The 20,551-nt window shown below is 48.4% G+C and overlaps 1 protein-coding gene across 3 annotated transcripts; it reads right to left on the bottom strand.

The window, feature by feature from the left end:
• Nucleotides 1-335: 335 nt before the first annotated feature.
• On the bottom strand, nucleotides 336-19,057 carry ST6GALNAC1 (ST6 N-acetylgalactosaminide alpha-2,6-sialyltransferase 1). Of its 3 annotated transcripts, none has more exons than XM_043905422.1 (10): nucleotides 18,958-19,057; nucleotides 17,159-18,653; nucleotides 4,138-4,822; nucleotides 3,363-3,531; nucleotides 2,718-2,889; nucleotides 2,366-2,504; nucleotides 2,001-2,104; nucleotides 1,732-1,821; nucleotides 1,547-1,646; nucleotides 336-1,279 (listed from the first exon to the last, which is right to left on the bottom strand). In XM_043905422.1, exons 2-10 carry the CDS (start codon nucleotides 17,287-17,289, stop codon nucleotides 1,088-1,090), a joined length of 1,782 nt encoding a protein of 593 aa, XP_043761357.1. In that variant the 5' UTR covers nucleotides 17,290-18,653; nucleotides 18,958-19,057; the 3' UTR covers nucleotides 336-1,087. The 3 variants fall into 3 exon arrangements, with proteins under 3 accessions (XP_043761357.1, XP_043761358.1, XP_043761356.1); XM_043905423.1 differs by lacking the exon at nucleotides 18,958-19,057 and adding an exon at nucleotides 18,799-18,925 and having other exon boundaries at nucleotides 4,156-4,822; XM_043905421.1 differs by lacking the exon at nucleotides 18,958-19,057 and adding an exon at nucleotides 18,799-18,922.
• Between the last annotated feature and the right edge of the window lie 1,494 nt (nucleotides 19,058-20,551).

The following is a 20,551-nucleotide window of genomic DNA, read 5'->3' as shown; positions in this document are numbered from 1 at the left end:
AGAATTTGTGGCACACGGGCTTAGTTGTCCCACGGCATGTGGGATCTTAGTTCCCCGATCAGGGATGGAACCTGCGTCCCCTGCGTTGCAGGGCAGATTCTTAACCACTGGACCACCAGGGAAGTCCCAAGGATGATTTTTCTTTTTTTTAGGGATAAAATTGTGATTCTTATACAAATATAAAATGAACACATATCAGAGATTTTATTTAACTCATTAATTAGTGAAGGAACTAGTAAAAACTGGTCAAAAGAGAGCCCAAAGTCCGGACATATACATCAGCAGTCCGGAATACTAAAATTAATTTCATAATAGGAACAAGACTGATCACTATCCCCATTTTTCATTCAGACAGAAATCATTTTTATTACTATCAATTTTCTACAACCCAGAGAGTTGTCAAATAGCTCAAAGATAAGGAAAGTTTGCAGACCTTCTATTAGAATCAGATAACCCCTGGAAGGGTCCACCAGACGGTCTAGAGTGAAATACAGTCATGCCTTCAAGATTTCATGGCTGCTAAGTGGAAGATCTGTAATTCAATCCCAAACCTACATGTCTCCATAAGTTCAGACTCCTCCTTCTGTGCCAAGTAGCTTCTGAACAGTGAAAATGTGAAAGTGTTAGTCGCTAAATCGTATCCAGCTCTTTGCAACCCCATGGACTGTAGCCTGCCAGGCTCCTCTGTGCATGGGATTCTCCAGGCAAGAATACTGGAGTGCGTTGCCATGCCCTTTTCCAGGCTATGTTCCTGACTGAGGGATCGAACCCAGGTCTCCTGCATTGCAGGCAGATTCTTTACCGTCTGAGCCACCAGGGAAGTCCCCTTGGTTTAAAAAATTGAGTTCCCAGCTCCATGGAACAGACTCTGCAGAAATTTTTCCAAGGTCTCCGAAACCTCAGTCCATCATTTGCCATCTTGAGGGTGTCCCCGCCTCTGCACTAGTTTGGTAGACCTCTACCCCCGAAGTCTAGAGGGGCTCAGAGCCTGGTCCAGGCGCTGGGAAGATGACAGATGAGCCGATGGTCTCCCACTGTGCTCTGAGTCTTAGAATAACTGAAGGGACTTCGGTAGCCCAGACTCCCGTCAGATGGTCGGTTTGGAAGTTATAGGACGTTGGTACAGCCGGATAATACCTTCATCATGTAGCCGCTTCCAGAGCGTCCTCTCTAACTTGAAGTCATGGTTGATGTAAAAGATTGTTCGTTTCCAGGACTTATCATAGTAGTGGTCAGAGAAGCGTTCGTGGCCCTCGGTGATGAACCCATAGGCACTCACCTGCAGGAAGGTGGAGGAGAAATAAGGCCTGCGTGTGTGTCTCTTGGGTTTCTTCTCTGTGTGTGTGTGGGGGGGGCAGGGGTCCTGGATCCTGGTTCTATCCCTGGGGGTCTGGGTGCAGGACCCCTGGAAGCACGCTTGCACACAGGCAGGTGTCCGCACTCAGGCCCCTCCCCCCACCCCCAGCCATCATCCCTTGCTGAGCAGGCCCAGGGCTACCCCAGAGCTGTTTCTCCAGATCTGCGGGCTCCAGAAGCAGGGCTTCACCTGGTCACAGAGCTGGAGGGCAGTGAGCAGCAGGAGGGCCCCCGTGGTGGGCCGGTATATTCTCCAGTGGGCAGTGTTCAGAGTCTTAGACCTCAGGAATCTGCGAGACAGCCCAGCCCCCCAACTGTCAGGAGGCTGGCCAGGATGAGAGGGATTCGCCCCTTCCACGGGCTTCCCGCTCTCACCTGTTCTTCATGTATCGGAGCAGGTCTGGGTGCAGCAACAGGTATCTGTCCAGTTGGAAGTCTTCCTGGAAGGCCTCCTGGGGTCTGCGCCTGTGGGCAGGAATGGGTCCTTCATTCTCTTTCCTCTCCGGGGGAGGGCCAAGGCAGGGTCATGGGCATGACTGGTCCCCTATCTCCAAGTGAGAGCTCAGACTGTCCCCACCTGTCCAGCCCTTCCCGACTGCCCCCTCCACAGCTTGTCTGTGGGTGAGGGGAGGGGGCTTGGGTACCTGAACCAGAAAAGGTTCCTTGAAGCCACGGTCTGATTCAGAAGCAGTGCTTCTAGCCACTCATAGTCCCGGGTGCCTTCCAGGAAGTGCAGGTAGCGGACATCCTGAGGACCAAGGACAGCGTGTGGTCCAGGAGTCCTGCCTTCAGTGGGGTGGCCTGACTTTGATCCCACGCTGCCTGCTTGCTCTCCTCCGGCCTGGTGTGGCTGCCCTCCCTGCCCTTGTCCCTCACATGCCTGGAGACTGTACCGACGACAGGCTCTAGACTCAGGATGCTCCCTAACTCCCTGTCTGTCTCCCTGTCTCACCTGCATCCTCCCATATCCAAAGTCTGTGGGCGGCCAGACCCATCCCTCTTTGCTCACCTGCCCCAGAGGCACGTGCCGGAAACCCCGACTGCCCAGTGTAAGGAGTGACTGGGTCAGAGAGAAGGCAGTAAAGCCGTAGAAGGAGGTCCGAGTACCCACATCGTGTTCATAGCCTTTGATGACGGCGCCACTCAGCCTAGCCAGAAAGGCAAAATCAGAGCACATGAGGGCTGCTGGGTGATGTGTGGAGGTGGTCGGGGGAAGGAAGAAGGGATGGGGGGCCGGCACTAGCGAGCCGGGGACCCTCCCCCCCGGCTTCTGGATCCAGGCAGGGAGCACCCTCTGAGCTCTCCGGGAAGAGCCCTGCTCTGCAGGAGAAGGGTGGGGGTCGGGGCAGGTGCAGGCTCACCGGAACACATAGTCGTGGCTGTCTATCTCTGGGCCCACGTGGGAGTTGTTCAGGATGCCCCCGTTGCCCACCACGGCACAGCTGATGCAGCGGGAGCTCCCGGCAGGGAGGCTGGCCAGGAGCAGCTGCTGCTGGGGCACCGGGGGGAAGTGCATCACGACCTTCTGCACCACTGCAATGTGGGGGGCCGGGGGGATTCCACTCAGAGCCCAGCCAGGGCCGGGGGCCTCCCGGCCGGCCTTTCTCCTGGGGCTGATTGCCCGCAGGGGAGAGGTGGGCCAGAGGCAAAAGAGCATGGCCCTCTGGGACTTCCCTGGTGGTCCAGTTGTTAAGACCCTGCGCTCCCAGTGCAGAGCCTTGGGTTCCATCCCTGAGATCCCATATGCTGCAACGCATGGCCAAAGAGTAAATACAGATTTAAAACATAGTTTTTAAAAAGCGTGGCCCTCTGGGACTTTTCTCATGGTCCAGTGGTTAAGACTCTGTGCTCCCAATGCAGGGGCTGAGGATTCGATCCCTGGTCGGGGAACTAAGACTCCACATGCCGCACAGCGTGGCCAAAAAATATTTTAAAAATACTTTTTAAGAAGCATGGCCCTCTGCTGTGGCCTAATGCACATCCAGGCCCCTTGGACGAGGACTCACAGGAGAAATTGAGCTCCATGAAGCCGAAGGGCGGAGCGAAGTGCTCCAAGCGGTCCCACTCGCTCTGGTTGAAGTGTCTGGAGTCCAGGAAGAGGGTGAGGTTGGGCAGAAAGAGAGTCTGGAGCCAGGGTGACTTGGAGGCTTTGATCTTCACCGAGTCAGGGCAGGTCTGCAAGCAGGAGGATGGGTCAGGCCTGGAGAGAGGCCGGGGAAGCTGTGGGGCGGGGAATGGGGTGGGGTGGGGTGAGGGGCCCTGGGGCCAGGACGGGAAGGTGGGCGCGGGAGCAGAAACCAGGCCTCAAGGCTGGAAAGGCCCCACCTCTGCTACATCTTCCATCCTATTCCCAGAGCCTTCTGGTTCCCCTGGTCATTGATCGCCCAAGCCCACTGCGGGCAGGACGTGTGCTACGGGTCTCGTGTGCGGTGCCTGGCTGCAGTTTTGTGTGCAAACTTCCGTGTCTCCCCTCCCGTGGCTGGGGCCTCAGGCTGCTTTTCTTAGGGCTGGAAGAGAGAGAGGGTCTTGGAATTCTCTCTCTGGGGAGGACAGGGCTGGGCACCAGGTTGGGGCGTTCTTGTCCCTTGGTCCCTGCCCAGTCCTGCTCCTCCGCCTGCTGAGGTCACACTGGGGACCAGGGTGGCCCTTCGATCACACCCTCACCTGGATGAGCGCGTGGGGAAGGGGCCGGGTGGGGGAGAGCTTAAGAGCAGAGCCCGGGAGGGATGGGAGGGATGGGAGGGAGCCGGCCTCAGGGCCTCCAGAAGAGGAAAACCTCACCGTCTGCAGGCCGCCCACCTCCAGACTGTATTCCTCCTCAAAATCCCACTGGGGCTCAGACTTGAAGTTGGTGGCCTTTAGCTTCTGGCTTCTCTGGGTGGCGGGGCTCCGGAGAGGGGCCGAGGACCCGGTGGGCTGGGCTCTGTCTGGGGTGGTTCCTCTGGCTCCCTTCCCCGTCCGCCCCCCTCCCCCGGGGGTCCGCGCCCTGGCCTGGTGTTTTGGAAGGAGGGTCTTAGCTGCAGTTGCCGGGCTGTCCCGCGGCTTCGTGGGCACCGCTTCGGGGCCTGTCGGCCTCGCCTTCCGGTCCCCAGATCCTTTGGCCGTCCTCGGGTTCCGACTGTTCAGTGATGGTGCTTCGGTCCTGCCGGAGGCCACGCCCCCACCTCCAGCCGTCGGGGGCAGCGCGTCCACCCCGGTGTCCTTGCTCACCAGTGTCTGCGGTGCCGCCTTTCTGGTGGGGGTGGGCGCTCTGCCCGGCTCCTCGGCACGGGCCTTGCTGGTGGTCTGCGCTCCTCTGCGCTTGCCCGCCGTGAGGGTTGTGGCCTTGGGGGGTGTGTCCCGACCGCGGGTCCCCTGTACTGACTCCATGTGGGTGGTCGCCCTCCTTCTCGTGATGGGTGCCTGAGACATAGCATTTTGCAGTAATTCTGGGGACCTTTCCTTAATGTCCTGTTGATGCTGATTCCTAGAGAAAGAGATGACTTTGGATGAAGGCTAAGGTTGTAGGGACTTGAGGAGTGTAACTAGCATTCATTTTTATGTCTCAAACGGACTTCAAATCAGTCTTCAGGAGAGGGGAGGGAAGGGGCATTGCTGGCTGCTTCCCAACACCAAGCGGAACCTGTTGGCAATGGATCTGGACACTTACTTCTGACCAGTGCGTGCGTGCTCAGCCCCTTCAGTCATATCCAACTCTTCATGACCCAGTGGACTGCAGCCCACCAGGCTCCTTTGCCCATAGGATTCTCCAGGGAAGAATACTGGAGTGGGTTGCCATGCCCTCCTCTAGGAGATCTTCCCTACTCAGGGATCGAACCCACATCTCCTACATCTCCTGCATTGGCAAAGGGCCTCTTTACCACTAATGCCTCCTGGGAAGCCACTTTGGACTGGTAAAGAAACCTGAGTGGTGGTACCGAGTCTGGGGAGCTGGATCTGGAGGCCAAGGGCAGAGCTGAACTGCTCACGTCTCCATGCTCCACCCCCAGCTCCCCAGGCTCACTCCTTGCGGCTCCAGCATCCTCTATGTTCCCAGCTGTGAGTCTAAGAATGAGTTTGTGTGAACCTAGTCCTGCCACCTAATATCTTGTGACTCAGTGGACCTTAAAAAAAAAAAGGTAAAGAAGGTATCTTTGTCCACAAGGAAATGGGAAAGATGCATGCCTGTTAAGACTATAGTTGCCAACCTTGATTTTGAAAGATCTGCCTTAAAGATGTGCTTCTTATCCTATCATCAGTCCAACACTGCTTAAAAGCAAACTGTTGAGAATTCCCTGAAAGTCCAGTGGTTAGAACTCAGCACTTCCACTGCAGCAGCCCAAGTTCAATCCCTGGTTGGGGAACTAAGTTCCCACAAACTGTGAGGCATGTGTTAAAGATAACAGACAAAAGGCGTGCTTCCCACATGGAAGCTAGGAAGGCTTTCTGGAGGAGCTCCCCTCTGAAGAGGATTAGGAGTGGGGAGGAGGAAATTTCAGTCCCAAAAGCATGAAAAGTTGTGGTGTTGGGAGACTTCCCTGGTAGTCCAGTGCCAAAGACTCCACTCTCCCAATGTAGGGGGCCTGGGTTCCATCCCTGGTCAGGGAACTAGATCCCACACGCTGCAACTGGGACCTGGCACAGCAAAAGTAAATAATACATATTTAAAAAAAGAAAAGGTGGGGAGGCTTCCCTGGTGGCTCAGTGGAAAAGAACCCACCTGCCAATGCAGGAGACACGGGGTTCAATCCCTGGTCCAGGAAGATCACATGTGCCTCAGAGCAACTAAGCCTGTGCACCAAAACTATAAAGCCTGGGAAGCTGAAACTACTGAAGCTTGGGAGTCGTAACCCATGCTGCCCAAGAGAAGCCATTGCAATGGGAAGCCCACACACTGCAACAAACAGCTCCCGGTCGCCATAACTACAGAGATGCTTGTGCAACAGCAAAGATCCACCACAGCCAAAAATAAATATAAAATTATATATATACATATATAAAAGAGTGGGGATTGGGGCTTGTCTGGCAGGAGATGCTCCCAAACAGGCAGTCAGGACCAGATCATTATTTGCAGTGTATGAGGAATTTAGACTTGAATCATTTGTCTATCCCAGGTGGTGCTAGTGGTAAAGAACCTTCCTGCCAATGCAGTAGACATAAGAGATGATGTGTTTACATTTTTGAGGAAGTGGCAGCAATGACCCAGGTAGTGACTAAATTATGTGATTAAACTTCAACTCCCAATGATTATGCACATATATGATTGCCTGGGATATGAGGATTTATATTGCCATTTTCTAAAGGTCATGCATGGAATTTACTGAATGCTCAAGTTGCTTCCATCCACATGCTGAGTGCCCTGCATCCGTCTTGTCCAGACCCTAAGTGCTCCTGAAGTCGTACTCTGTTTGCTAGGCTGGGGTGGGGCGGGTGTGGCGGGGGACATTGGCTCTATTAAATGACTCTAGTTCAGAGGAATAGGCAAACCAATTCACTCAAGCAAAAAGCAATTTGATACTATAATTCTGATTTACTTTGGAGGTAAATATATAAAAATTTGCTCTTAAAAAATAAATAGATAGGGACTTCCCAGGTCATTAACTACATCCCAGTAGTTAAGATTCCACAGTTTCAATGAAAGGGATGTGGGCTCAATTCTTGGTCAGGGAACTAAGATCCCACAGCCAAAAAAAGCAAAACGTATATATATAATAAAAATATAAGTATATTAAATTATATATATATATATATATATATATATATATATATATTTATTTATTTATTTCCTGTAACACTATATGGAAAAACCCAAATTAACTTTTTGGTCAACCAAAAAATTTATACACATATATATGAAAGCTATGGTTTTTCTGGTAGTCATGTACAGATGTGAGAGCTGGACCATAAAGAAGGCTGAGTGCCAAAGAGTTGATGCTTTCAAACTGTGGAGCTGGAGAAGACTCTTGAGAGTCCCTTGGACTGTAAGAAGGTCAAACCAGTCACTGCTAAAGGAACTTAACTGTGAATATTCATCGGAAGGACTGATGCTGAAGCTGAAGCTCCAGTCCTTTGGCCACCTGATGCGAAGAGCCAGCTCATTGGAAAAGACCCTGATGCTGGGAAAGATTGAGAATGAGATGGTTAGATAGCATCACCGACTCATGGACATGAATTTAAGCAAACTCCTGGGAGATAGTGTCGGACAGAGGAGCCTGGCATGCTGTAGTCCATGGGGTCACAGAGAGTTGAACATGACTTAGTGATGGAACAACAAACAACAACAATAAGTATTAAATAAGTATATCTCTAGCAGGGATCACATAGCTCTATTCCATAAATGAAGCAAAACAACAACACATCACCCAGGGAGGACCTGGAAGCAAAGAAATGGCAAAAGGTTCAAAGTACAGATCAGAAATCACAGATACAAAATGACCTGTGTAGCCCACTGGCTAGAAACTCTCGGTTGAGAACCAGGGCTGTTTTAAAGAAAGTCCTTTTTTTTTTAATTTTGCCTGCCTGGCCTCTTCATTGCAGCCTTTGGACTTTCTCTAGTTGTGACACCTGGGCTTCTCTTGTTATGGTGCTCAGCCTCTAGAATGCACAGGTTCAGTAATTGTGGTATGTAGGCTTAGTTACTCTGTGGCATGTGGGATCTTAGCTCCCTGGCCAGGGATTGAACCTGCATTCCCTGCACTAGAAGGCAGATTCTTAACCAGTGGACCACCAGGGAAGTCCCTAAAGCAAAGTCCATTTTTTCAAGCACCTGTATCTTGTACCTCTGGGAAAAATCACACTTGAGAATAAAGTTTGTTTCACAGATTATCCCAAGTTCAGTTGATATTTTTATTCTGGCATTTTGGAATACTGACCTTAGGGTTAAAAATAACATTCCTCTCCTCCCCTGCCCCCTCCCCAGAGTCTTCAACAGGGAAAGGGGAGAGGGGCGAGGCGTAATAGGAATAGAGAGAGTGGGCAGCCTGCCCCAACCCTCCTCCTGTTCTCCCTAGTGGCTGGAAGAGCTCCCTGGAATCTGCAGAACCCAACAACCGCGGCAGTATTCAGTAACTTGATCAGGGTTTTATTATTCCTACTTCCTGGTGACGCAAGGAGCTCTGAAAGCAAGTTGAGCCAGCCTCCTGCAAGGTGACATGAAGGGTAGCCATCTGGTGTGTGGTGGTTGTCACCTCCCCGTGACTTAACCTCTTGGGCTCCACTGGACGTGTTTTTGGGTTGAACTTGAGGTGGAGAGAACGCTGACTTCTTGGCACTTGGCAAATGGGCAATGGAGCCTAGGTGGGTGGAAAGTAGCCTGGGTTCTAGTCCAGCCCCGCCTCTAACTAGCCAGCTATGTAATCTCAGGCAAGTCACAGGACCCTGTGAGCCTCTGTTTTCTTATCCACTGTGAGAATCTTAAAACCTGCCTTATAAAATGGTTGGAAGGATCTTACAAGCCGGTATAGAAATGGTATTTCGACCGATGTGTATGCGTGCTTAGTTGCCAAGCTGTGTTTGACTCTTTGACCTCATGGACTGTAGTCCGCTGGGCTTCTCTGTGCTTGGGATTCTCCAGACAAGGATGCTGGATTGGTTTGTCATTTCCTCCTCCAGGGGATCTTGCCAACCCAGGGATCGAACCTGTGTCTCCTGCATTGGCAGGCAGATTCTTTACCCACTGAGCCACCGGGGAAGACCATTTCCAACAATGCTGTTAGACAAATACAGGCATGTTGAACTGGGTCAGACGCTGACATTAAGTGACCCACAGCGACAGTTAGAGATGCCCACAGCCCCTGTTTGGGTTCACGCATCCGGAGATGAAAATCTAAAGGGGCGACAGGCCTCAAGGCCATGGGTAAATAATATTTCCTTGATGGCCCTTAACCACTTAACTAAGAAATCAAGAAATAGCAGGTGGGCATGTTATAAATAGAGCAGCAGATTACCAAAAAGAAAATCAGAGGGGGTTGAAGTAACACCTTGGAAATCAGGATCCTGGAGCAGGAAGAAGACTCGGGGACAGTTATGTTATTGTACTTATTGGTTATTTCATTTACTTATTTTTTTGGCCATTCCCCATGGCATGAGGAATCTTAGTTCCCTGATCAGGGGTTGAACCTATGCCCCCTGCAGTAGAAGTGTGCGGACTGCCAGGGAAGTCCTGGGGATGGCTGTGTTTTGATATGAGCCTCCTTATACTATTTTACTGAAACATTTGCATGTTAGTAAAAATAAAAAAAATTAAAGAGAAAACTTAGAATCAAATGAGACGTCCTATTGAGAATTTGAAAACACAATGCAATATTTATTGAGCGGTAATTATAGGCCAGGCTTTTGGAGCTATCTGTTAGGAATGAGAGATAAAAAAGCTATAGTCATTGCTCTTAAGTGGCTCACGAACCAACAGGTGAACAGAGATGAATGTAAGTTGATGCGATAATGTGTTATTATGTGGAAGACAGTGGGCACACAGCCTAGGGCACGTTCTGTTTGAGGGGGACCCTTCGGTCCTCAGTGACACCTAAACTTTTGCTCCTCTTTCTTCACAAGTTTTCTGAATTATTTTCCCTTTTACTAAAGCAATGCGTGCTCCTTACTAAAAAAGCAGAAAATGAATTTCAGCACAAAAGGATGTGAACTTGTGATTATACTTTCTCAAAGAACCTACTGTTGACCCCCGAGGGCATGAGCATCCAGATCCCTTTTCTTTGCCTATTATACTCACAAATGTAGTTGTATAATATCCTGGAATGTTATTTGGTTGTTTTCCTCACTGTGTTTTCTCCCTTTCCCGTTGGTGCCTGCCTCCCACCCGCCACCAGCAGCTAATGGTCAGCTCCACATTCATTGCCCCCACGGACACATGTGCAGACAAGAGCTGGAAAATAAAGAATACCCTGCAAGACCTTCTGGCTTTTCCCCTCCAAGTACCTAAGCCCTCAAATGGGGGAGAATATTTGGGGAAATAGATAAAATATCTTGGAGAGGGACCTTTCTAGTTCCTATGCCATCATCCCCCCCCAGAAATATTTACTCTGGGAGGAGGAATGAAAGGAGGTGGGAGAGAAGGGAGGGCTCTGTAGGGCCCAAGATTAGAGGGCTCCTACTTCCTGGTAGTGTTACAAGGGTCTCTTAAGACCCCTGAAAGGAACTGACTGTGTGTAGAAACTGGGAAGTTAGAAACCACATCACAGGACATTCTCACACCTAAGCCAGGTGACACAGAAGAGCCAAGAGGTAGTGATGATGCATATCTTGCGGCAAGCTGATGGCTAAGAATCAGCTGCCCTCTCCTGGGCCTTGGCACCATATCAGACATCCCAGAGCCCTTGATGCCCTCCTGGGGATGGGGTAGAAGAGTAAGAATGTTTGAGGTTAAGTTTTTCTGATTCTAGCTAAGGGTCCAGAATCAGAAACCAGAAGGTTATAGAAAACACAGCTTGGTTCTACACCAAAGCAAAATACAATACCAAACAGAAACCAGGGGACTTCCCTGGTGGTCTAGTAGCTAAGACTCTGCATTCCCAGCGCAGGGGGCCCGAGTTCAATACCTGGTCAGAAAACTAGATTCCCCCCTGCCACGACTAAGACCCAGCACAACCAACTAAATAAGTAAAATATTCACAACAATAGCCAAAACAACAAAACAGAATCCATAGGTCTACTTCACAGCTCACTCTTCATGATCATCTCTGAAGCCAAAACAAGGCATAGCATCTTCTAGGATAAATTTATTCCAGACTAGGGAAGCCAAGCCGACACAGACCTGGTCTTTACACACCAGAGAGCAAATTGGAGAGAGGGACCAAAACTTTTGTCAGTTTGGTGCACTTGCATTTGTCTTAAAATGATATGAAAGGTAGACCAATAACCTAAGTTTGAAATCATAGAATTGTCTTAAAATCCTTGTCACCACTGCCCCCACCATCATATCTGTCACCAAATCCAGCTGATTTAACTTATTCTCAGTCTTTTATTTTTGGTCCTGCTCTCATCATAACCTCCTTGCCCCATGCCCCAAGGACTCTATCTTAAACCACTACATTGGCCCTCTAACCTGTCTCCTTAAAACTTCCTGTGCCCCGGGGAGTTCCCTGGCAGTTCAGTGGTTAGGACTCATCACTTTCACTGCCTGGACCAGGGTTCAATTCGGATCAGGGAACTGAGATCCTGTAAGCCATGCGGCACCGCCTAAAAACGAACAAACAAATAAAAACCCCACTGTGCCTGGCCATCTACCCAACCTACAATCTATTGACAGAGTGACTTGTGTAAAGCATACATTTAATCAAGCTACTCCCTTACGCTAACATTTCTTTAAAAAAAAAATAGAAAATTTATTAATAATTTTCAGCTGTACTGGGTCTTAGTTTTGATGTGTGGGATCTTCAATCTTAGTTGTGGTATATGGGATCTAGTTCTTGGACCAGGGATGGAATCCAGGACCTCTGCACTGGGAACCTGGAATCTGAACCACTGGACCATCAGGGAAGTCCTAAAATTCTTAATAGCTACAGAACAAAGTTATTTAAGGTCACATTCATTCTTTTATCAGTAAGCACTGACACTGTGTTACATATGTACAGTGTCTGGGACCTGTTCAAATTATTGGAGAAATGGAGACAAATGAGACAGTTCCTACCCACAAGAAATTCATAGTCTGGCAGAAAAAGACATGTTTAGGATTTATGACATCAGGATGGATATGATGGAGAGACGTGGAGGGTGGTGCAATGCTGGGGGCAGGGACACTGGGGCCAGCCTGCCTGGGTTTGAACATCAGTGACCAGGGTGACCTTGGCCAAGTGATCTAATCTCTCTCATCTATTACGGAGTTGATGAAGATAATAGTATCTACTCTCTGGCTCGATATGTGATTAGTAATCATAACTCCGAGACCAGTGCCTGGTACACAGTGAGCACCTTATCAGTGCTTATTAAATGGCCCATCTGTCAGTCTCCCATTCCTGAAATCATCCTTTGCTCCTTTCTGCACCATTGCTTACGCTATTTCCTCATTGCTTATGGTGCGCCTGCTTGCTGAAATGTCACACAGCCATCAGGCACCTTGCAAATGCTCCCATCTCCCCTGTGTTCTCCTTTACCTCCCACCCCCTTCCCCCTGGTTTGGATGACACTTTTCTGTATGCTCTGGTAGCATCTGTCTCATTTGACTTTACTGAGGACATTTGTCCATCACCAGTTCCCGGAACTTGCTCAAACTCATGTCCATCGAGTCGGTGATGCCATCCAACCATCTCATCCTCTGTTGTCCCCTTCTTCTCCTGCCTTCAATCTTTCCCAGCATCAGGGTCATTTCCAATGAGTCAGTTCTTTGCATCAGGTGGCCAAAGTATTGGAGTTTCAGCTTCAGCTTCAGCATCAGCATTCAGCCATACGATAATGACCTTCATAAGCCACAGGGATCTACAGGTGTGTTCTATACTGTTTACCTCCCTTCCCTTTCTGATTTTGCTCCCACCCTCTGCCCAGGCAGCTCTGCAGGGAAGGGAGGGCATGACCAGTCAAACTGCAAAACCGCCCATCACTTTTGCCTCTCCCTCTCTCTCCCTCCTCTCCTTCAGAATATCTCCTGATTTCCCCCTTCTTGCTGTTCCTCTGTCTCTTAGTCCAGATCCTTCTCACCTTGAGTTTTAATGGCTAAAGGTGGCCCTAGCCCCTCCCTTCACACCAGGATAATCCGCCTATTGAGTCGTCCAACTCCCTTGGGTGCCACTGCTGGTCAACCCAAAGTGGCAACTCCCTCCTCCTAAACCGTCCTGTTCACTTCTGGCCAACTCATCGTCTTAAAATAGCGCTGTCACGAGGTGAGGCTGCCTCCCTGGCTGAAAGCCTTTTGCAGCAGCGCTGGGTCCCACCTTCCTAAATGCCCTTTCTCTGCCACCCAGAGGAAACCTTCACTTCCCGGAGGTGGACTCACTCTCAGGTCAGCAGAGAGGACACTAATTTAGGACTTAGGCTGGCGCCCTTGTTCATCCTTTGCTCACTACACGTTTTTCCCCAGGCACTCACGCAAGCCCTCTCTGTCTCCTAGATGCCATCTCCTCTTTGAACCTTTCAACAGACACAAAATCTTCTCCTCTGGGGACCACTATTGTTATGGCGTCCACTGTCTCTGCTCTCTTGGAATGTAATAATATAAACAGTTTATCGAGATATCTCAGTGTGTGGCTTGTTTCCTATCCCTTAAAATTGTGGGCAGATTCCATAACTTTACAGTCACTTTCAAAGTCAGGACCATCCAAAATGCATGTGCATCAAGTCAGAGAGCTTCAAAAGACATGAAACAAGAACTGACAAAACAGAAGGGAGAAATATTGTTTAGTCGCTAAGTCATGTCCAACCCCTGGCTGTCTTTTATATGGTCCGCTGTCCATGGGATTTCCGAGGCCAGAATACTGGATTGTTGCCATTTCCATCTCCAGGGGATCTTCCCGACCTAGGAATTGAACCTGCATCTCCCGCCTGGCAGGCAGATTCTTTACCACTGGGCCACCAGGGAAACCCGAAGGGAGAAATAGAAAAATTCAAAACTGTTTTGGAAATAACTCAACAACTCTTCTTCTAAAACTAAACATAGGGACTTCCCTGGTGGTCCAGGTGGTCCATGCTCTCAATGCAGGGGGCCTGGGTTTGATCTCTGGTCAGGGAACTAGATCTCATATGCCACAACTAAAAAGATCCCTTGAGCTGCAACTAAGACCTCATGCAGCCAAATAAATAAAAGTATAAAAAAATAAAGTTAAACATATACTTTCCTTATAACACAGCAATCCCACCTCTAGATATTGACCCAAGAGAAATAAAACTATGGACACAAAAAAGGTTTGTACAACAATGTTCACAGCAGGTTTACTCTTAATTCATAATAGCCAGAACTAGAAACTACCCAAATGTCCATCCAAAAGAGAATGAGTAAATAATGTGTGGTGTATTTATACAGTGAAATGATTTATAAACTTTACAGGATCCTCAGATTCACCAGTAGCCCGAGAAATGAAAATTAAAAAGAGAAACGTGCTTTTACTTATCAGATGATTAAACTTGAAAACCATTCACAAGATCCAGTGTTGCCGCCGAGGTTGGAGAGAGAGTTTACTTTCACACCTGTTTGTGTAGCCTTTTCTGAGGATGACTTGATGGTGTCCATTGACTTGTCTAAAGATTTTTTTTTTTTATGTAGACCATTCTAAAGCCTTTATTGAATTTATTATGATATTGTTTCCGTTTTTTATATTTTTGGTTTTTTGGCTGCAAGACATGTGGGATCCTAGCTCCCTGAGCAGGGATTGAACCTGCACCCCCCCAACATTGGAAGGCAAAATCTTAACCACTAGACCACCAGGGAAGTCCTTCCATTGACATTTAATATGAATATATTCGTTATCTTGGCAATTCCACTTCTAGAAATCTACCTATGGAAATACATAAGTGCCCAAAGGTATGTGAAAAATGAGTGGCAACCCAAGTGCCCATAGCTGTGGTTGGCTAAGCTATATCCATTCTATAGGAGCTATGCAGCCATGAAAAGGAAGGGAATAGACCTGTATGTGCCAGCATGGAAGGAGGTCCATGATATAGTTGATTAAAAAAGTCAATCAATGTGTATAGTGTGATACCTGTCGGTCTGTCTGTTCACCCATCCATCCACCTGTTTATCTATCTACCTACCTATCACCTACCTTTGTTGTTTATTGTTGTTTAGTCGCTAAGTCGTACCTAACTCTTTGAGACCCGATGGACTATAGCCTGTCAAGTTCCTCTGTCCATGGGATTTCCCAGGCAAGAATACTGGAGTGGGTTGCCGTTTCCTTCTCTAGGGGATCTTCCTGACCCAGGAGTTGAACCCATGTCTCCTGCGTTGGCAGGTGAATTCTTTACTGCTGAGTATCACCTACCTATCTATCTACTTATCCATCTGTTGTAAGGATTTGTCTAACACAAGTTAAAGAGCACAGATTATGGAACCAAAATGTCTGGGTTTGATTGCTGGCCCTGCAACTACCAGCAGAATGAACTTGGATCATTCATCTAAACTTTCTGTGTCTCAGAATACTCATATAAGCATTAGTAAGTTAATACACATAAAGCATGTAGAATAGTGCCTGGCATATACTGAGTACTACAGAAGCGTTAGCTACAATAACATAGTAATTATTTCTACACCAAAGTGTTAGGGGTGGTTATCCGTGGAGACTGGGTTGTGATGGGGTATCATAGGGAGACCTTTATTCTTGCTTTGTCTTGATGTATTTTTTAAAACTTCATGAGGGTATGTTTTATTTTCAAATTCTAAGGGTAGTGAGACAAAATCATTCAAAATACACTGAATCTGGAAAGGTAGGGGTCTCTCCCTGCAGGAGATGTGTTTGTCAGGAAAATGGCCTAGAGTGTCCTTTTGAAGGATTCACTTGGGACCCAGAATTTCAGCTGTCCCCCTAAGTCAGCAATGTCTCATTTTACTGACAAACACCTCAGAGACTATATGATTTAGAAATTAATGGGAGACTTCCCTGGTGGACCAATGGCTAAAACTCCAAGTTCCCAATGTAGGGGGCTCAGGTTTGATCCCTGGTCAGGGAACAGTAAAGAATCTAATTGAAGTGCAGGAGACCCAGGTTTGATTCCTGGGTTGGGAAGATACCCTGGAGAAGGAGATAGTAACCTACTCCAGTATCCTTGCCTGGAGAATTCCATGGACAGAGGAGCCAGGTGGGCTACAGTCCATGAGGTCAGAAGAGTTGGACATGACTGAGCGGCTAACATTTTCACTTTCAGGCAACTAGATCCCACATGCCTCAACTAAATATCTCATGTGCTGCAACTAAGACTTGGTGCAGCCAAATAAAAGAACATTTTCCTTTTTTAAGAAAGAAATATGTATATATATATATATATACACCGACTCCACCCTCAACTCAAGATAAGGCCTGATTCCCCTGCAGCGACTCGAATGGATCCCCGAGTTGGACTGCACAACATGAATGGAGGTCTGACTCCTCGGTTGCACCTCTAGAAAAAGCGCAAGTTCCCTGCCTGAGCTCGACAGGAGGCCTGACACTCCTTTGACAACTTGAGAGGAAAGTGGAGTTCCATGCTGCAACATGAGACGAGGCCTGAATCCCATGTTGCTACTCCGTAGGAACCAGGAGATCCCTGTCGCAACTGAAGAGGAACCCCCAGTTTCCCACCTCAACACGAGATAAAGCCCTGTTCTGCTGCAGCGATTCAAGAGGAATTCCAAGGTGCCCTCGCAACTCGAAAGGAGGCCTGAGTTCCCTGAGTCAACAGGAGAGGTTCCCTGAGGTCCGTTGCAACTCGAGAGGAACCCTGAGCTTAAAGAAATATTATCTATATAATATATATATTGTATAGTATATAATATATATATTTCTTTATATATATATATAAAGAAATTAATGGAATTCATGGGATAAATCATTTGCTTTAGTACACAGAAAATGGTGTGTAATGAACCCCAAAACTGAGGTTATTACTCACAGACCTAGAGGGGAAAATAGTCTAGTTTTCCACCTTTGCCTCCTGGAGACCAGACCAGACCAATGCCTCTACCTCCTCTGTGTATAAGCCCCACGGCCCCCCATTTTCCTGTTATACCACCTCCATGTCCCCCCAGGTCTCCCCTTCCGGCTTCCTCGCCCATGATTCCTGACAACCTTAGTGATCCCTGACATCGCCCATCACCACAGAGGTGTCTCAGATGTCCCCCATCCTCCCCGGGCTATCATTTTCCAGTTTCTTCTAATAAACCACAGGGAACTTGGAAAGGGCAGACTCTTACCTGCTAGGCTTTGTGTTAGGTTCCTTAATAAAGGAGGGCAAGGTGAAGAGGAAGAAGATGAGCAGAGCCAAAAGCAAAGGCCCCTGGACAGTTTGGGCCAGATGACAGAGTCTCCTTGGGCAAGGCCTCATGTTGGTGGGTCCGGCCTTGCAGGGAATTTCTACATGTCCTGGGGCTCTGATGTAGACAGCAAACAGTTAAACTGCTCAGATCTCCTGGTCAGGGTGTGCACCCTTTTGTCTTAAAAATGAGCCACGCTGGTGAATGCGGAGTCTTCCAGAGTGTGCCAGGGAAACGCTGCCTTCTCTGCCTTATGAAGGCTTAGAGGCTGGCGTGGCTTGAAGGAAGAGAAACTCCTTCTATGCAAACAAGTTCACCTTCTTTTCCTGCTGTCTCTGAAGCTGATTTCTGAATGTGGAACTTTAATGAGAAACATACACACGTTACATGGAACCTCACTTTCATCAGGTCGCAAACCCTGGGGGACCTTGGACAAGTACCTGGACCAGAAGGGCTTTGCACAGCCTCCATCTTCAATGTGAGTTTTACAAGAAAAACACAGGGCATCCATTCAGGCTTGACACCCACTAGCCATCTTCCTCTGAGAGACTGTGCAGCCTTGGACGGGAGCTCTCAGAACACCTTGTTTCCCGAGTTATTTTGAAGAGTGGCTCTCAATCTTGGTTGCCCATTAGAATCATCTGGGAAGCTTTAAAACATCCTGATGCTCAAGCTACACCTCAACGAGTCAAGCCTGAATCTCCGTGGAGAGCTAATTTCCATGCATGGGTATTCTTTACCCCAGATGATTCCGGTGTGTGGCCACATTGAGAACCACTGATGTGCAGCCATTCTGTTCAGTCTTCACTGTTTCTCATGCAACGTGGGGTGCTTCGCATGCATGAATGCAACCCTCGCAGCCACTCCAGGAGCGGAACACTGTATTATCCACCTCGTTTTACAGTCGAGGAAACTGCCTCTGTGCAGGGGCAGCTTGCCCAAGATCACGGAGTGAGCCACTGGCTTGGGGGACTGGATCCAACTGACCCATAGACTGTATTCTTACTGCACAGCAGCGTCTCTGAGCCTCGATATGGAAAGCACAAAACCACAGGACACGGGGAAAAGGTACAACTCAGAGGAATAATATCAAGATCAGTGGTAGAAAACAGAAAATTCAGAGACGCCACCCTTCCTAAAGTACTGTGGATTTTCCGTTTTTTAAAATGACTTCTGGCAGTAAGGTCAATCAGTGCAGTCGAAGTGGGAGAGGTGGAGCTTGGAACAACTGGGCTTTGAAGAACTTGGGACCTAGGTTCCCTGCTTAGTCTTCACAGCGTGCACTCCCCGAATGCACAGAGTCCAATTCTTCACCTAAAGTTCTTGGTTTTCATCCAGGTGATGTGCCAATAGATGCTTGAATCGCCTTCCCCAGGGAGGATGAAAAAGGTACAAACATGATACTGTAACTCGTTGTACTATTCCAGCGGATGGACTAGAAGCAAGGAGAGAAAATCCTTTTAGTACTGATTCCGTCTCTTGTCTATCTCTGCGCGCCTAACCTGTAAGTGCTCAAACACCGACTCCATAATAAACATGTTCTTTATAGACCCATGTCCACTCATAGCTCTTCGCCTTACCTGACACTTGGCCCTGGGTTCGCCTATGTACTTGGCACAGGCAGTCCCCCGACATCCTGGTGCCTGTTTGCAATGCCAGGCAAATGCCCTGCACAGTGGGAAGGGGCTTTCTTACCCACAGCGTGGATTTGCCTAAATGCAGTGTCTCTTTCACCTCACCTCTGTTTTGCAGAAGGCACTGGCTATCAGTGTTCTTTCTGGCTTCCCCAGAGTGTGGCGATCTAGTTGAGCTCCTGGGCACCAGCTGAGCTACTGTATACAGCCTGTCCCTCTCATCACCTTAGGGGTGGGTTGAACTTAGAGTTCTCAAAGCCAGTTGGTAGGGGCGGGTTCATTCAGCATTCTCACTTCCTGGTTCTCAGATTCCAGTCCAATGTGCTTCTCTGTGTGTGCCTGGGCCCAATGGGAGATCCAGAGAAGTATGAATTTTCATGGAAACGGGCTTGCCAAAAGTTTTTCACATATCACGATGTTTGTGCTCAGCACAGTCTCCTTTTTCTCTCCTGTTTAAGCAAAGGTTTTTGACATTAATCTTCTTTATACACCAGCCCATAGGATGTGTGGGACCTCCCATGCAGATATGACTTGTTAAAAGGTTATTTTCAGGGCTTCCCTGTGGCTCAGTGGTGAAGAATTCACCTGCCAATGCAGGAGACACGGGTTTGATCCCCAATACTGGAAGACCCCCCCATGCTGCAGAGCAACTAAGCCCCTGTGCCACAACCATTAAGCCTGTGCTCTAGAGCCCATGAGCCGCAACTACTGAGCCACATCTCACAGCTGCTGAAGCCCGAGTGCCCTGAGCCCCTGCCCCGTGACAGGAGAAGCCACCACAATGAGAAGCCTGCCCACTGCAACTAGAGAGCAGCCCCTACTCGCTACAGCTAGAGAGAAGCCCTCGCAGCAATGAAGACCCAGCCCAGCCAAAAATAAATAAATTTTTAAAAAGATGATTTTCAAAGCAGAAATAGAGGCACAGACATAGGGAACAAACATATAGACACCAAGAGGGGAAAGCGGGGGTGGGATAAATTGGGAGACTGGGATTGACATAGCTATACTACTATAAATAAAACAGATAACTAAGGAGAACCTGCGCAGTGGGAAGCAGCAGTAGGAAGAAAGAAGGCACAATCTGTTTGTAGGACATATATTAACTTTAAAAATACATTCCAGTATACATTAGGTGCAGACAAAGACTATTTGATTCCACTTATATGAGGTACTTGGAATAGTCAAATTCATAGTGCCAGAAGGGCTTCCCTGATGGCCCAGAAGGTAGAGAATCTGCCTGCCATGCTGGAGACCTGGGTTTGATCCCTGGGTCCGGAAGATGGCCTGGAAAAGAGAATGGCAACCCACTCCAGTATTCTGGCCTGGAGAATTTCATCGACAGAGTAACTCTCTCACTTCAGTATCAGAAAGTACATTGGTAGATGTCAGGGCTGGGGGTAGGGAGAAGGGGAAGTGGGGAGTTAATGTTTAGTGGGGACAGAGTTTCAGTTTAGGAAGGTGAAAAATCTGAGAGATGGAAGATGGTGGGAGTTTCACAACAATGTGAATGTATTTAGTGCCACTAAAGTGTACAGTTAAATATGCTGAAAATAGTATGCTTTATACTTTGTGAAAGTGAAAGTCGCTCAGTCGTGTCCAACTCTTTGTGATCCCATGGGCTATACAGTCCATGGAATTCTCCAGGCCAGAATACTGGAGTGGGTAGCCCTTCCCTTCTCCAGCGGATCTTCCTGACCCA

The sequence above is a fragment of the Cervus elaphus genome, chromosome 5 (genome assembly GCF_910594005.1).
Source record: "Cervus elaphus chromosome 5, mCerEla1.1, whole genome shotgun sequence".
Taxonomy (NCBI): Eukaryota; Metazoa; Chordata; class Mammalia; order Artiodactyla; family Cervidae; genus Cervus; species Cervus elaphus.
This window is presented reverse-complemented; position numbering and strand designations above follow the sequence as displayed.

Excerpts from the sequence above, each read along its gene's own strand:
- ST6GALNAC1 (XM_043905422.1), bottom strand. The coding sequence starts at position 17,289 with ATGAGGCCTTGCCCAAGGAGACTCTGTCATCTGGCCCAAACTGTCCAG. Across the intron at positions 1,822-2,000 it reads AGGAACCTTTTCTGGTTCAG|GCGCAGACCCCAGGAGGCCT; the intron begins GTACCCAAGCCC and ends TCCTGCCCACAG. Across the intron at positions 1,280-1,546 it reads CCCTCCAGCTCTGTGACCAG|GTGAGTGCCTATGGGTTCAT; the intron begins GTGAAGCCCTGC and ends ACCTTCCTGCAG.